A 15850-nucleotide genomic window follows, 5' to 3' on the forward strand; every position below is an offset into this window, starting at 1 on the left:
AAAAAAAAAAAAAAAAAAAATACGAACTTAAATCCTGCACTAATGCCACTGAACTATACACCTAAAAATAGATAAAATGGAAAATATTATGTTTTATATTTTGTAACACAATAAACAAAAGTAGAAATTTGCTTTCTGAAAGATACTGTTAAAAGAATGAAAAGCTGGCTGGGCGTGGTGGCACACGCCTGTAATCTCAGCACTTTGGGAGGCCGAAGTGGGTGGATCATGAGGTCAGGAGATCGAGACCATCCTGGCTAACGTGGTGAAATCCCGTCTGTACTAAAATCCAGAAAATTAGCTGGGCGTGGTGGCAGGCGCTTGTAGTCCCAGCTACTCAGGAGGCTGAGGCAGGAGAATGGCATGAACCCAGGAGGCAGAGCTTGCAGTGTGCGGAGATCGCGCCACTGCACTCCAACCTGGGCGACAGAGTGAGACTCCATCTCAAAAAAAAAAAAAAAAAAAAAAGGATAAGCCACAGATTGACAGAAGATATTTGCAAATAACATACCTGGTAAAGATTTGTATCCAATAGATATATTAAAAACTCTCTAAACCCAGGAGGAAAAGCAACCTGATTTTTATAATGAGTAAGGCTTATACAGTGAAACTATGAAATATTTTTTAAAGAAAGAAGATATAAATAAGTGGAAAGATGTCACATGTTCATGAATTGGAAAACAGTCTTGTTAAGGTGGCACTACTCCCTAAATTGATGTACAACTTCAACGCGGTGCCTATCAGATTCCAGCTGTGTTTTTGTAGAAATTGACCAGCTAAAATTTATGTGTAAATGCAAGGGACTCAGGGCAGACAGAACAGTCTTGAAGAAAAAAGATTCATACTTCCCAATTTCAAAACATACTACAAAACCACAGTAGTAATCCAGACTCTGCGGGCTGGCCCAGGGACAGGCATAGAGGTCAGTGGAATGGAGGTGATAGTCCACAAGTGAACCCTTCCATTTATGGGCAAGTGATGGTGAACAAGGATGTCAAGACACCCATTGGGGAAGAGCAGTCTTCAAGAAAGGTGCTAGGACCCCTGGATATCCATGTGCACAAGAAGGAATTTCAGCCAGCTGTGGTGGCTCATGCCTGTAATCCCAGCACTCTGGGAGGCTGAGGCAGGCAGATTGCATAAGTCCACATAGTGAAACCCCATCTGTACTAAAAATACAAAAAATTGGCCAGGCGTGGTGGTATGCGCCTGTAATCCCAGCTACTCGGAAGGCTGAGGTGGGAGAATCACCTGAGTCCAGGAGGTGGAAGCTGCAGTGAGCTGAGATCATGCCATTGCACTCCAGCCTGGGCAACCAGAGTGAGCCCTTGCCTCAAACAAAAGGAATTTGGACCCCTACCTCACACCATATTCAAGAATTAACTCAAAATGCATCAGCTGGGTACAGTGGCTCACACCTGTAATCCCAGCACTTTGGGTGGCCGAGGCAGGTGGATCACTTGACGTCAGGAGTTTGAAACCAGCCTGGCCAACATGGTGAAATCCTGTCTCTACTAAAAATACAAAAACAATTAGCCAGGCATCATATCATGGCAGGTGCCTGTAGTCCCAGCTACCTGGGAGCCTGAGGTGGGAGAAACGCTTGAAACCGGGAGGCAGAGGTTGCAGTGAGCCAAGATCACATCATTGCACTCCAGCCTGGGTGACAGAGTGAGACTCTATCTCAAAAGAAAAAACAAACAAACTTGAAATAGATCAAGTATCTCCATCTGTGAGCTAAGATTATAAAACTCTTCGGAGAAAATGGGCCAATCTTATCACCTTGGGTTAGGCAGGGGTTTCTTACATGTGACACCAAAAGCACAAGCGACAAAAGGTAAGTTTTTCTGGACCACAGCAACATTTTACACTTTTGTGCTCCAAACAGTGCCATCAAGAAAGCGAAACAGTAGAACAGAAGAATGTTTTTTGCAAATCATGTATGTGATAAGGGGCTTGAATCCAGAACACATAAAGAATGCTTATAACTGAAAAATAAAGACACAATCCAGTTAAAAGCTGACTTGTCCATTGCTTTGAGAACGATGCAGTCTCAGGTGCTACGGAGCTAGGGCCCGCCCACTCCTGCCCTGACTGCTGTCCACTTGTGCCGAGAAGTCGACCAGGAAGCCGCCTCACGGCCGTGGCTTTTAAAGACGCCAGAAGGACACCTCTGGAGCCGGTGGGGTGATTCCTTAAATTAGAATTACCCTGACCAGCCGCAATGTAAAATCCCTGGAGGTGTGTGCTGGCTTATCAGGGGCACGGAGAAAAAGAATCTCAAAGTGAAAGGACCAGCTCTGATGCCTGCCAAGACTTTGAGAATCACTAAGAAAAACACCTTGTGAAGGTTCTCAGACACAGGATCACTTCCAGACAAGAATCCAGAAGCGGCCTGTGGACCTGCCTGGTCCATCCTGGATTGTGAGGCTGATTGCTCCATTGGAATTGAGCTCCGAGCCGTGGTTGACATCACCATTGCAGATGCTTAAGCCAACTATTTTAATAAAGTGATTATCACTGGTCAGAACCAGGCACAGTGGCTCACACCTGTAATTCCAGCACTTTGGGGGCTGATGTGGGAAGATCACTTGAGCCCAGGAGGTCGAGGCTGTAGTGAACTATGATTGTGCCACTGCACTCTAGCCTGGGCAACAAAGCAAGACCCTTTCTCAAAAACAAAGAAGAGTGAATTGTCCAATTAAAAAATGGGCAGGGGGCCGGGCACAGTGGCTCATGCCTGTAATCCCAGCACTTTGAGAGGCCGAGGCGGGTGGATCACAAGATCAAGAGATCGAGACCATCCTGGCTAACACGGTGAAACCCTGTCTCTACTAAAAATACAAAAAATTAGCCAGGTGTGGTGGCGGGTGCCTATAGTCCCGAGGCTGAGGCCGGAGAATGGCATGAACCCAGGAGGCGGAGCTTACAGTGAGCCAAGATCGCACCACTGCACTCCAGCCTGGGCGACAGACAGTGCGAGACTCCACCTCCAAAAAAAAAAGATAGGGATCTTTCGGAATAAATTTCTTCAAAGACACACAAGTAGCCAATAAGTACGTGATCATCATGATCATTATCACTGGTCATTAGGGAAATGTAAACCAAACCACAGTGAGACACTGCTTGATCCCCACTAGGATGGCTGGAACAAATGGAATACAACAGGATGAGGTGTAACAGCAGGAACCCACACGCTGCTGGGGGAACGTAAGGTGGCGTGGCAGCCCCAGGAAGCAGTTGCCAGAAACCCAGCAGCCCCATTCTTCAGTGTTGACTTCAGGGAGGTGAACACACACATGCATGGACCCACGCAGACGTTCCCAGCAGCTTCGTCTGTGACGGTCATCACGCCCGTCAGCTGGTGATCCGATGGACTGGGGTCCAGCCACTCAGCGGTGCACTGCAGAACCATCTGAGGAAGTTTATAAAGGAAAGAGGTTTAGTTGACTCCGTTCAGCATGGCTGGGGAGGCCTCAGGAAGCTTTCAATCATGGCAGAAGGTGAAGCAGGCACCTTATTTACGGGGCAGCAGATCGGAGTGGGTGCCAGCAGGGGAAATGCCAGACACTTATAAAACCATCAGATCTCATAGGACGTGCTCATTATGAGAACAGTGTGGAGGAAACACCCCCAGGACCAGTCACCTCCACCTGTCCCACCCTTGGCACGTGGGGCTTATGGGGATTACAATTCAAGGTGAGATTTGGGTGGGGACACAGAGGAACATGAAGTGTGCCACACTGGGTGGATGGTGCCGCCCCCGCCCCCAGAGCTGCAGGCAGCGTGATCCCTCTTAGGTAGTAGCACTCGGGAAGGGGCAGAACGTACAGGGACAGAGTAAGATCCGGGACCTGGGGCTGAAGGAGGGGCGCACTAGAGGAGGCAGAGGGGAGCCTCCTGGGTGTGGGGAGCAGTTTGTATCTTGGTTGTGGTGGTGGCTGCACAGCGGCCCACACCTGTCAGAGCTCACCTGCCTGCACCCAAGCCCTCCATGCACCCTGGTGGCCCGGATGACTGTACCAGCTCAGGCAAGGTGGAGTCACGTCACACGCACCGGGACCTGGGGACCTGGGGTCCTCAGTGATCATCCCGAGCTCCAAGACAGAAGCTGGACCACAGCCATGCTGAGCAGTGGGGTTTGGTGGCCGGGCGCCCGCCTCCTGTTGTTCCTGCAGACTCTGGGGTCTCGGGTGCCCCAACGGGGCAGCATGGGCCACTGCAGGGAACTCCTGCCTGGTCCTCATGCTTGCCTGGCACCCATGCAGGTCCTGGACTCGGAACAGGACCCTGCGGAGCACATCCCTGAGGCGGAGGAGGATCTGGACCTGCTATATGACACGCTGGACATGGAGCACCCCAGTGACAGTGGCCCCGACATGGAAGACGATGACAGCGTCCTTAGCACCCCCAAGCCAAAGCTGCGGTGAGCCCTATGGGGTGGGGTGGGGAGGAGCAGCCATTTCAGATGCCCTGGCCACTCTGCGGCACTCCAGCAGACCCGTGTCCAGCCCTGGGGACGGGGTGGGCAGGACCAGCTGCCTCGAAGCCTGGGAAGACTCTGGTGGCTGGAGGGAGAGGTGGGCGGCTGCGTTGACAGGCAACTCTCCTGTCAGGCCAGGCGGTGCAAGCTCTGGGCTGGGGAGGACTGAGAGGGGTCCCCAGGGTGCTGGCTGGGCTGGGCCTGGCACCCTGTTGTAGGGGATCCGTCACTGGGGATGCCCTGGGAACTGCAGAGGACCTCCATCCACTCAGGTGGGGAGTAGAGCCCCATGCTGGGTGCGCCTCCCTGAGGAGGAGGAGGCAGAGGCAGGTGGAGAGGGAGGGCAGATGTCTCTGTGGCTGGGTGGGAGGAGGGGACTGGCTGGAGGGGCCTGGCCTGGGCAGGAGGAGAGGATGCAGGGCAGACAGCTCTGTGCATGGGTCTGGATGTGGAGGCCCCAGTCAGCTGGGGCAGGGAGGCAAGCACACCAGGCAGAAGGCAGGTGCCAGGCTCTGGGCAGCTGCTGAGGAGCCAGAGACCCCAGTCGGAGTCAGGAGGCTTGGTAGACCTTTTGCTGTCATGCTTTTTTAACCTAAACAACATGAAGGTGGCCTTGCTGCATGTTGGAGGCGCAGCCCCAGTTAGCTCTGCAGCCATGCAGCATCCTCCACCTCACCTGACCTGGCCCGGCAGCCCCAGCTCCACTTGCTGCTGCTTCAGTTGCCAGCAGCCACCATAACAGGTGACCGCGGATGTGGCCAGCAAAGACAGCCTCTGTTCCTCCTGTTCTAGAGGTTGCCATCCCGAGGCTGTGGCCTCATTCTTGGCCAGGGTCTTGCTGGGCTTGGGTGGAGGTATCAGTGGCTGCCCTGACTGGGGCTCTGAGGTCACGTGGTGCAGGCCTAGCGTGGTTGTTGATGGAGTTCAGCTCTGTATGGCTGCAGGACGGGGTCTGGCTGCCCTGCTGCCTGGTGGCTGGCGGTCATTCTTGCCTTCTGGCAACTGTCTTCTTTTTTTTTTTTTGAGATGGAGTCTCGCTGTGTCGCCCAGGCTGGAGTGCAGTGGCGCTATCTCGGCTCACTGCAAGCTCCGCCTCCTGGGTTCACACCATTCTCCTGCCTCAGCCTCCCGAGTAGCTGGGACTACAGGTGCCCGCCACCGTGCCAGGCTAATTTTTTGTATTTTTAGTAGAGACGGGGTTTCACCATGGTCTCGATCTCCTGACCTCGTGATCCGCCCACCTCGGCCTCCCAAAGTGCTGGGATTACAGGCGTGAGCCATCGCGCCTGGCTGCAACTGTCCTCTTACCTTGGCCCAGGGTCCGTCCTCCACCTTTGGAACCAGCAAGGCCCAGTCAAGTCCCCCTCACACTTTGGGTCTCCCTGGCCTTCCTGCCTCATCTCTTCTGCCTTCAGCCGGAGAAAGTTCTCTGTCTTTAATGGCTCACGTGATTCCGTAGGAGACACCTGTGTGGCCCAGATCATCTCCCATCTTAAACTCCGTGGTGGTGGCTATATCTGCAGAGCCCTGGCCAGCTGGCATTCATAGTTTGGGGAGAGGCGTGCGCGTCTCGGGGCTATGATCTGGAATGGGCACACACTGCAGCAACGAGTTTCCGTGTGGTTTTGTCACCCAGGGTGGGGCACCAGACACTGCGTAAGTCCTGTCTGTTTTTGGGGGGGGCGAGGGAGTTGTTTTTTGAGACAAGGTCTTGCTCTGTCACCCAGGCTAGAGTGTAGTTGTGCAATCACGGCTCACTGCAGCCTCAACCGCCTGGGCCCAAGCGATTCTCCTACCTCAGCCTCCTCAGTAGCTGGGACCAATGGCACGCGCCACCACACCCAGCTAATTTTTATGTTTTTTGTAGAGACAGGGCCTCTCTGTGTTTCCTGGGCTGGTCTCAAACTCCTGAGCTCAAGCGAACCACCTGCCTTGGCCACCCAAAGTGCTGGCACTACAGGTGTGAGCCAGTGCGCCTGGCCTCCTGTCCAACTGTTTTCACTTGAAAGGTCTTTTAAGTCTCATTGAATCCGTAGGTCTCCCTTCCTCCTCCTTCTGTGTACATATTATATCAACCAGGGAGACATTCGGCTCGGATGGCCTAGATTGGCCAGATGGTCTGCAAGGGCCTGGTTGGTCTGGAAAGACCTGGGTGGTATGGAAAGGTGTGGATGGTCTAGATTGGCCTGGTTGGACTAGAAAGGCATGGGTGGTCCGGTAAGGTGCGGGTGGCCTGGATCAGCGTGGATGGTGTGAAAGGCCTGGATAGTCTGGAGAGGCCTGGATGGTCTGGAAGGGCCTGGGTGGTCTGGAACGGCCTGGGTGGTCTGGAAAGGCATGGATGGTCTGCATCTGCCTGGATGNTAGTAGCACTCGGGAAGGGGCAGAACGTACAGGGACAGAGTAAGATCCGGGACCTGGGGCTGAAGGAGGGGCGCACTAGAGGAGGCAGAGGGGAGCCTCCTGGGTGTGGGGAGCAGTTTGTATCTTGGTTGTGGTGGTGGCTGCACAGCGGCCCACACCTGTCAGAGCTCACCTGCCTGCACCCAAGCCCTCCATGCACCCTGGTGGCCCGGATGACTGTACCAGCTCAGGCAAGGTGGAGTCACGTCACACGCACCGGGACCTGGGGACCTGGGGTCCTCAGTGATCATCCCGAGCTCCAAGACAGAAGCTGGACCACAGCCATGCTGAGCAGTGGGGTTTGGTGGCCGGGCGCCCGCCTCCTGTTGTTCCTGCAGACTCTGGGGTCTCGGGTGCCCCCAACGGGGCAGCATGGGCCACTGCAGGGAACTCCTGCCTGGTCCTCATGCTTGCCTGGCACCCATGCAGGTCCTGGACTCGGAACAGGACCCTGCGGAGCACATCCCTGAGGCGGAGGAGGATCTGGACCTGCTATATGACACGCTGGACATGGAGCACCCCAGTGACAGTGGCCCCGACATGGAAGACGATGACAGCGTCCTTAGCACCCCCAAGCCAAAGCTGCGGTGAGCCCTATGGGGTGGGGTGGGGAGGAGCAGCCATTTCAGATGCCCTGGCCACTCTGCGGCCACTCCAGCAGACCCGTGTCCAGCCCTGGGGACGGGGTGGGCAGGACCAGCTGCCTCGAAGCCTGGGAAGACTCTGGTGGCTGGAGGGAGAGGTGGGCGGCTGCGTTGACAGGCAACTCTCCTGTCAGGCCAGGCGGTGCAAGCTCTGGGCTGGGGAGGACTGAGAGGGGTCCCCCAGGGTGCTGGCTGGGCTGGGCCTGGCACCCTGTTGTAGGGGATCCGTCACTGGGGGATGCCCTGGGAACTGCAGAGGACCTCCATCCACTCAGGTGGGGAGTAGAGCCCCCATGCTGGGTGCGCCTCCCTGAGGAGGAGGAGGCAGAGGCAGGTGGAGAGGGAGGGCAGATGTCTCTGTGGCTGGGTGGGAGGAGGGGACTGGCTGGAGGGGGCCTGGCCTGGGCAGGAGGAGAGGATGCAGGGCAGACAGCTCTGTGCATGGGTCTGGATGTGGAGGCCCCAGTCAGCTGGGGGCAGGGAGGCAAGCACACCAGGCAGAAGGCAGGTGCCAGGCTCTGGGCAGCTGCTGAGGAGCCAGAGACCCCAGTCGGAGTCAGGAGGCTTGGTAGACCTTTTGCTGTCATGCTTTTTTAACCTAAACAACATGAAGGTGGCCTTGCTGCATGTTGGAGGCGCAGCCCCAGTTAGCTCTGCAGCCATGCAGCATCCTCCACCTCACCTGACCTGGCCCGGCAGCCCCAGCTCCACTTGCTGCTGCTTCAGTTGCCAGCAGCCACCATAACAGGTGACCGCGGATGTGGCCAGCAAAGACAGCCTCTGTTCCTCCTGTTCTAGAGGTTGCCATCCCGAGGCTGTGGCCTCATTCTTGGCCAGGGTCTTGCTGGGCTTGGGTGGAGGTATCAGTGGCTGCCCTGACTGGGGCTCTGAGGTCACGTGGTGCAGGCCTAGCGTGGTTGTTGATGGAGTTCAGCTCTGTATGGCTGCAGGACGGGGTCTGGCTGCCCTGCTGCCTGGTGGCTGGCGGTCATTCTTGCCTTCTGGCAACTGTCTTCTTTTTTTTTTTTTGAGATGGAGTCTCGCTGTGTCGCCCAGGCTGGAGTGCAGTGGCGCTATCTCGGCTCACTGCAAGCTCCGCCTCCTGGGTTCACACCATTCTCCTGCCTCAGCCTCCCGAGTAGCTGGGACTACAGGTGCCCGCCACCGTGCCAGGCTAATTTTTTGTATTTTAGTAGAGACGGGGTTTCACCATGGTCTCGATCTCCTGACCTCGTGATCCGCCCACCTCGGCCTCCCAAAGTGCTGGGATTACAGGCGTGAGCCATCGCGCCTGGCTGCAACTGTCCTCTTACCTTGGCCCAGGGTCCGTCCTCCACCTTTGGAACCAGCAAGGCCCAGTCAAGTCCCCTCACACTTTGGGTCTCCCTGGCCTTCCTGCCTCATCTCTTCTGCCTTCAGCCGGAGAAAGTTCTCTGTCTTTAATGGCTCACGTGATTCCGTAGGAGACACCTGTGTGGCCCAGATCATCTCCCATCTTAAACTCCGTGGTGGTGGCTATATCTGCAGAGCCCTGGCCAGCTGGCATTCATAGTTTGGGGAGAGGCGTGCGCGTCTCGGGGCTATGATCTGGAATGGGCACACACTGCAGCAACGAGTTTCCGTGTGGTTTTGTCACCCAGGGTGGGGCACCAGACACTGCGTAAGTCCTGTCTGTTTTGGGGGGGGCGAGGGAGTTGTTTTTTGAGACAAGGTCTTGCTCTGTCACCCAGGCTAGAGTGTAGTTGTGCAATCACGGCTCACTGCAGCCTCAACCGCCTGGGCCCAAGCGATTCTCCTACCTCAGCCTCCTCAGTAGCTGGGACCAATGGCACGCGCCACCACACCCAGCTAATTTTATGTTTTTTGTAGAGACAGGGCCTCTCTGTGTTTCCTGGGCTGGTCTCAAACTCCTGAGCTCAAGCGAACCACCTGCCTTGGCCACCCAAAGTGCTGGCACTACAGGTGTGAGCCAGTGCGCCTGGCCTCCTGTCCAACTGTTTTCACTTGAAAGGTCTTTTAAGTCTCATTGAATCCGTAGGTCTCCCTTCCTCCTCCTTCTGTGTACATATTATATCAACCAGGGAGACATTCGGCTCGGATGGCCTAGATTGGCCAGATGGTCTGCAAGGGCCTGGTTGGTCTGGAAAGACCTGGGTGGTATGGAAAGGTGTGGATGGTCTAGATTGGCCTGGTTGGACTAGAAAGGCATGGGTGGTCCGGTAAGGTGCGGGTGGCCTGGATCAGCGTGGATGGTGTGAAAGGCCTGGATAGTCTGGAGAGGCCTGGATGGTCTGGAAGGGCCTGGGTGGTCTGGAACGGCCTGGGTGGTCTGGAAAGGCATGGATGGTCTGCATCTGCCTGGATGGTCTGAAAAGGCCTGTGTGGTCTGAAAAGGCATGGATGGTCCGGATTGACCTGGTTGGTCTGGAAAGGCGTGGGTTTTCCGGAAAGGCGTGAGTGGCCTGCATCAGTGTGGGTAGTGTGGAAAGACCTGGGTGGTCCAGAAAGGTCTGGATAGTCTGGGTAGGCCTGGATGGTTTGGAAGGACCTGGATGGGCCTGGTTGGTCTGGAAAAGCCTGTATGGTCTGGACTGGCCTGGGTGGTCTGCATCTGTCTGGTGAGCCTGGAAGGGCCTGGATAGTCTGGGTAGGCCTGGATGGTTTGGAAGGACCTGGATGGGCCTGGGTGGTCTGATCTGCTGGTGGGTCTGGAAGGGCCTGCTTTGTCTGATGTACCCTCATTGTTTTGTCGAGCATGTTCGCCTGTTTGCTGCAGGCTGGCTGCAGATCCCAGGGCTGCCCTCCAGCAGGATTGGCCCATGGAGCTCTCCCCAGAGCCCCTTCATGTTTCCGGCAGCCTTGCCTGGAGCTAAGGCCATGAGTTTCAGGGATGTGTGTTTCCTGCAGCTGAAATCAGGGTGGATGGAAGAGCCAGGAAGGGGCAGCCAGGTCGGCCTGGGGCTTGGTGTTGCCGGCTCCAGAATTGTTCTGTGCCCTGTGCTGCGGTTGGCGCGAGTGGGGTGTGCACTGACACGGGCTCTTCTCCGGATCCAGCTCTACTCTGCCGTTGGATTCTCCAGTCTGTCCCTCCAGGTGTGGTGGGAGAACTGTGCTTTCAGTGCAAGAAGAGTCCTGGAAATTAACGTTTCCCCCTCCCCTGTTCCCCGAGCCAGGCCGTACTTTGAAGGCTTGTCACACTCGAGCTCGCAAACGGAGATTGGGAGCATCCACAGCGTCCGCAGCCACAAGGAGCCCCCAAGCCCGGTGAGTGGGGCCACACTGATCTCCCAAAGCAGACCATGGTCCGACTGGGCTGTGGTGTGGCCCAAATCTCCCAGCACGGCCTGGGCCCAGGGCCCTGCCCAGCTGTCTTGGAGCCACTCTGCGCCCGCTATCTAACACATTGCCACACAGCTGCCCTGGGCCTCCCCTGAGCCCCAGCATCACCAGCCCAGAAGTCAGTGCCTTGGCACCTGTAGCTGAGCACAAGCTGATTCCCATCTCCTCCCCAACAGGCTGACGTGCCCGAGAAGACGCGGTCCCTGGGAGGCAGGCAGCCGAGCGACAGTGTTTCTGACACGGTGGCCCTCGTAAGCAGGCTCGGGCTGCACCCACCCGTTGCGCACACCAGGCATGCCAACGCTGCCTTTAAGGGTCTGACCCGGAGGGGCGGGACTCACGTGTAGGTCCTCATGTCACACCTGGTGTGCAGAGGTGGGGTCAGCCCTCAGGGGTGGCCAGGCCGCTGGATGGTCAGAGTATCCCAAAATTCACTCCACCTTCGGGGTCAGGGCACACTGGATTCCCCCCACCCCCAGGGTCAGGGCGCCTGGACCCACCCACCCCCAGGGTCAGGGCGCCTGGATTCACCCCACCTTCAAGGTCAGGGCACACTGGATTCCCCCCACCCTCAGGGTCCAGATGCCCCAGACTCACCCCACCTTCAGGGTCAGAGTGCCTCAATTCCACCCGCCCTCAGGATCAGGATGCCTGGACTCACCCCACCCTCAGGGTCCGGGTGCCCCGGAGTCACCCCACCTTCAGGATCAGGGTACCTGGACTCACCCCACCGTCAGGTGGATGGCACCCAGGAATGCCTGGTTCCCCCTGCCGCATTGCATGGGGTCTCCTTAGTTAGGGTTCCTGGGCCCAGGGCAGGTCAGGTCCTGGGAGGCTGGGTGCTGGTCCCCTGGATGGGAGCCCTGTGGTTGGAACTGAGCTCAGTCAGGCTCCCTGGTCAGTGTATGGCCGGGTCTACATATAGGAGCCACAGCCTAAAGAGGCCTAAACCCTCACCCAAGCCAGAGGCCACATGGCTGGAGAGGCTGCAGCACGGGTACGGTTTCCATGGGAGGCTCCAGGGATGTCTCTGGTCAGCAGGGTGTGCCGGGCCCGAGGGAGCAGCCTGGACAGCCTGAGGACAGCCCCGAGGCTGAGGCCTCCACCCTGGACGTGTTCACAGAGAGGCTGCCACCCAGCGGGAGGATCACCAAGACAGAGTCCCTTGTCATCCCCTCCACCAGGTCATGGGGGCTCTGTGCGGCTGGGCGGGTTGGCGATGCAACTGTTAGGGGAGGGGCCATCAGGGGCATCAGTCGGGGTGGTGCCTGTCAGACCAGCCTGATGAGTTCCCTGGGGTGTAGACAGCAGATTCAGGGCCTCATCCCTCTTCTTAAAAAGGAGAAGTAAACCCCCTGCCCCAGCATTGGGTGTCAAGCCTGCAGCCCACATTACACCCTACGTGTTTGAGGGCAGGGTCAGGCGTGTCTGCCTTTCTGCAGGTGCCCCCCACAGCCCCCTGAGTAGCCCCTGCCTCAGCCAAAACACACACATCCACCAGCTTGATTCTTCCAGGATATCAATTTCATATTTCTGTGATATTTGGGATTTTTTCCAAAGCAGTGAGTCTGGGCACGGACTTTCACCTTATGGCGGCACCCAGGTGCCTGTGTCCGTGCTCTGGAGAATGCGTCTAGCGAGCTCAGCTTGGCCCTGGCATGCCTCAGTGGCCCTGCACTGGCCTATACCACCTGGTCTGCAGCTCCTGGCCGGGCAGGGAGGGTGAGCCTCAGTCCTCACGGTAGTGGCTCCAAGGCTCCTGGCCTGGCATTGCAGTCTCACAGGCAGAGGCCCTCGCGTGGGGTCCATCAGGCGGCACGGCCTCACATTGTAACTCAGCTGCTGCTATGGTCTCCAGCGGGCTGGTCGGCCTCATTGCCCATCGGTCGGCCCTATGCTCACCCTTCACTGTCCCCACCACAATGTGTAGGCCACTGCAAGCCTGCCCCTGCCCCTGTTCCTATTCCTGCTGCTGCAGCCACTTAGCCTGTCCTGGTCCCCAATAGGTCCGAGGGGAAGCAGGCTGGCCGACGGGGCCGGAGCACGTCCCTGAAGGAGCGGCAGGCAGCGAGGCCCCAGAATGAGCGGGCCAACAGTCTGGACAATGAGCGCTGCCCGGATGCCCGGAGCCAGCTACAGGTGCAGGTGCAGGTGGGGGTGGAGGGCGTAGCATGCCCAGGAGGCAGGGCTCGTGGTCACCCTGGCACCAACCAGGGCAGGGCAAAAAGAGAAGTGCAGGGGGCCAAGGTTGCTGGGCCACAGAGCATGCCTGGGCTTTGGAGGGCGGCTGCTACACAGCAGGGCGGGTGGGTCATGGGTTGGTTTGTCAGGAAGGCCATGTGGACCCCAGGGCAAGTTCTAGTCCTTCTGCTGCCCTCCCTGGTCCAGGGCAGCCTCGTTGCTTGGGTGATTTAGCCCAGGGGTGATCTCCAAGCTGGCCAGCTCTCTTCCTGCCACTGAGCCTCTGTGCACAGCTGCAGGGGAGCAGGGGCACTGCAGACCCCAGGGCTGGGGCGGTGGGGATGGGCGCTGTGCCCAGGGCTGGGGCGGTGGGGATGGGCTCTGTGCTTCTCTTCTGGGTGTGGACAGGGCTCTGTGCCTCCAGATCCCCAGGAAGACTGTCTATGACCAGCTCAACCACATCCTCATCTCCGATGACCAGCTTCCCGAAAATATCATCCTCGTCAACACCTCGGACTGGCAGGGGCAGGTAGAGAGGTGCAGTCTCGTGGAGTGGAGGGTCAGGGTGTAGGACAGAGGAGAGTGGGCTCCTGAACCTGCCCCCACCCTGGCACCCCCAGGTGCTGGAGCTGCTGGGTGTGGTTTGCCTGGACGTCCCTGGGGTCTCTGGAGCCCCTGAGAGCTTTGGTGAGGGTCGGGCGCTGGGGGTGGCCCAGGCGGCTGTGCTGAAGTCAGTGTCTGCCTGTCCTCTGCCAGTTCCTCTCCGACGTCCTGCAGAGGCACACGCTCCCCGTGGTGTGCACGTGCTCTCCCGCGGACGTCCAGGCAGCCTTCAGCACCATCGTCTCACGGATACAGAGATAGTGAGTTGGGCTCCACCCTGGACTCACCGCCCAAGTACCCCTCGGGGTCCCTGCACCCCACCTCTACCCATTGCTCTGGGGCTCGGCGCGTCCTGCACCTGGGGCTGTGGCTGGTGTCCACAGAGGCTGACTCATGGGCTCCTCGCAGCCTGGCCTGCCCTCAGTTGTGGGCGGGAGCAGCAGCCTGGCAGGTGTCCTGCCACACTGGAGGGGTGGCCACCTGGCCCGTCCTTGGAAGCCTGGGCCAAGGTCATGACTGTGTGGCCCCTCAGCCTGGGCACGTTCGGGCATGTGGGGGTCCTGGGTTTGGGCAGCTCCAGGGCAGTTGTGGCATGAGTGGCCGCAGGCATGGAGCCCCCTGGGCTCACACTGGCATCCTTGGACGGAGGACGGCTCCCCTGAGGCGTCTGTCCCCTCTCCGTCCCACCTGCCTCTGGATTGCAGCTGCAACTGCAATTCCCAGCCCCCGACCCCCGTGAAGATCGCCGTGGCGGGAGCGCAGCATTACCTCAGCGCCATCCTGCGGCTCTTCGTGGAGCAGCTGTCCCACAAGACGCCCGACTGGCTCGGCTACATGCGCTTCCTGGTCATCCCGCTGGGTGAGCACCGCGCCGTCCACCTGGGCCTGGGCACAGACGCCATGGGTGGTGTGGTGTGGCGTGGTGTGGTGTGGCGTGGCGCGGTGTGACGTGGCGTGGTGTGGCGTGATGTGGTGTGACGTGGCGTGGTGTGGCGCGGTGTGACGTGGCGTGGCGTGGTGTGGCGTGACGTGTGGTGTGGCGCGGTGTGGCGTGGCGTGGGACGTGGTGTGGCGTGGTGTGTGACGTGATGTGGTGTGACGTGTGGTATGACGTGGTGTGGGGTGTCCCTGCTTGCCGCACATTTGTTGTTTTTAAATGTTTGTTTGATACAGTAACACTTTATTAATTTTAATTATATGCAAGATAACTTGATTGCCCTAAAACAGCCATATTTGGGTCAAGATAAAGCTATTGCCCTCTGAAGGGGCCTGAGCTGGGTGTCCCCTCCGTCAGTCGCTGTGATAACTCAATACTAGTTTCGACTTCCAAAGTCAGAAGTGCAAAGCAGGGCTGGTTATTAATCCTCTCAAATCGTCCAGGTCCTGTGTCATCAAACTCTATTACTTCTTTAGGTCCAAACAATGTGTCTTTACCACGAAACAAACCCCTTCCAGCCTTAATCTGTTGAAAAGGCCCGGAGGCCCACAAGGTCTCTTTCTTGTGGCCCTCACAATGCCGACGTCAGAGCCCTGAGCCAGCCGAGGCCTCTGCACGGTCATATGTGCCCTGCTGGGCCTTCCTCAGTGGCACTCAGGGCTCTAGGACCTCAGCTCAGGGCTGGAACTCCTTCAGCGGGGCCACAGGCATCCACCAGGGAGGGGCAGTAGTGGCTTTCTCTTTAGGTGGCAGGAAAGTAGGCTTGTCTAGAAGGCAGCAGCACAGGCCCGGGGTCAGGTGGCCCAGCTTTTGGGCTGCGGTGGGAGCCTTGCAGCTTCGAGTCCCCCGTGGTGACATCAGCCCCACCCCTGGCATGCAGGCTCCCACCCCGTGGCCAGGTACCTAGGCTCTGTGGACTACCGCTACAACAACTTCTTCCAGGACCTGGCCTGGAGAGACCTGTTCAACAAGCTGGAGGCCCAGAGTGCGGGTGAGGCCCGGGCGCGTCCACAGCCCACGCCACTGTGGGAGGAAGGGGCCCTGGTCTCCCCAGATGCCATGCCCAGGAGGCCCTGGACCTGCTCAGGCTCAACCTCAGGGAAGAGGCCATGGACAGGGCCCGCTGGGGCCTTGGCTAGGACGCCTCCTATTCCCGAGCCTCGGAATGTTGGAAGCTGTGGGGCCTGTCTGGGAAGGGGCAGGCACAGCCCTTCAGGTCTTCCTGCATTTGCCCTGGTACCGCCTTGAGAGTAGAGGACC

The 15850-nt window shown here is 57.9% G+C and overlaps 1 protein-coding gene across 1 annotated transcript in view; it reads left to right on the top strand.

Moving 5' to 3' along the window:
- Window positions 1-15850, top strand: part of PACS2 (phosphofurin acidic cluster sorting protein 2) — a 77597-nt gene that overhangs the window by 51476 nt on the left and 10271 nt on the right. The window contains 9 exon segments of the mRNA XM_017852832.1: window positions 4269-4426; window positions 10704-10794; window positions 11046-11120; window positions 11911-12053; window positions 12876-13014; window positions 13475-13579; window positions 13807-13913; window positions 14358-14512; window positions 15471-15581. Of these exon segments, the coding sequence (XP_017708321.1) occupies window positions 4269-4426; window positions 10704-10794; window positions 11046-11120; window positions 11911-12053; window positions 12876-13014; window positions 13475-13579; window positions 13807-13913; window positions 14358-14512; window positions 15471-15581 (1084 nt within the window).

The sequence above is a fragment of the Rhinopithecus bieti genome, unplaced genomic scaffold, assembly GCF_001698545.2.
Source record: "Rhinopithecus bieti isolate Rb0 unplaced genomic scaffold, ASM169854v2 scaffold_35859, whole genome shotgun sequence".
NCBI lineage: Eukaryota > Metazoa > Chordata > Mammalia > Primates > Cercopithecidae > Rhinopithecus > Rhinopithecus bieti.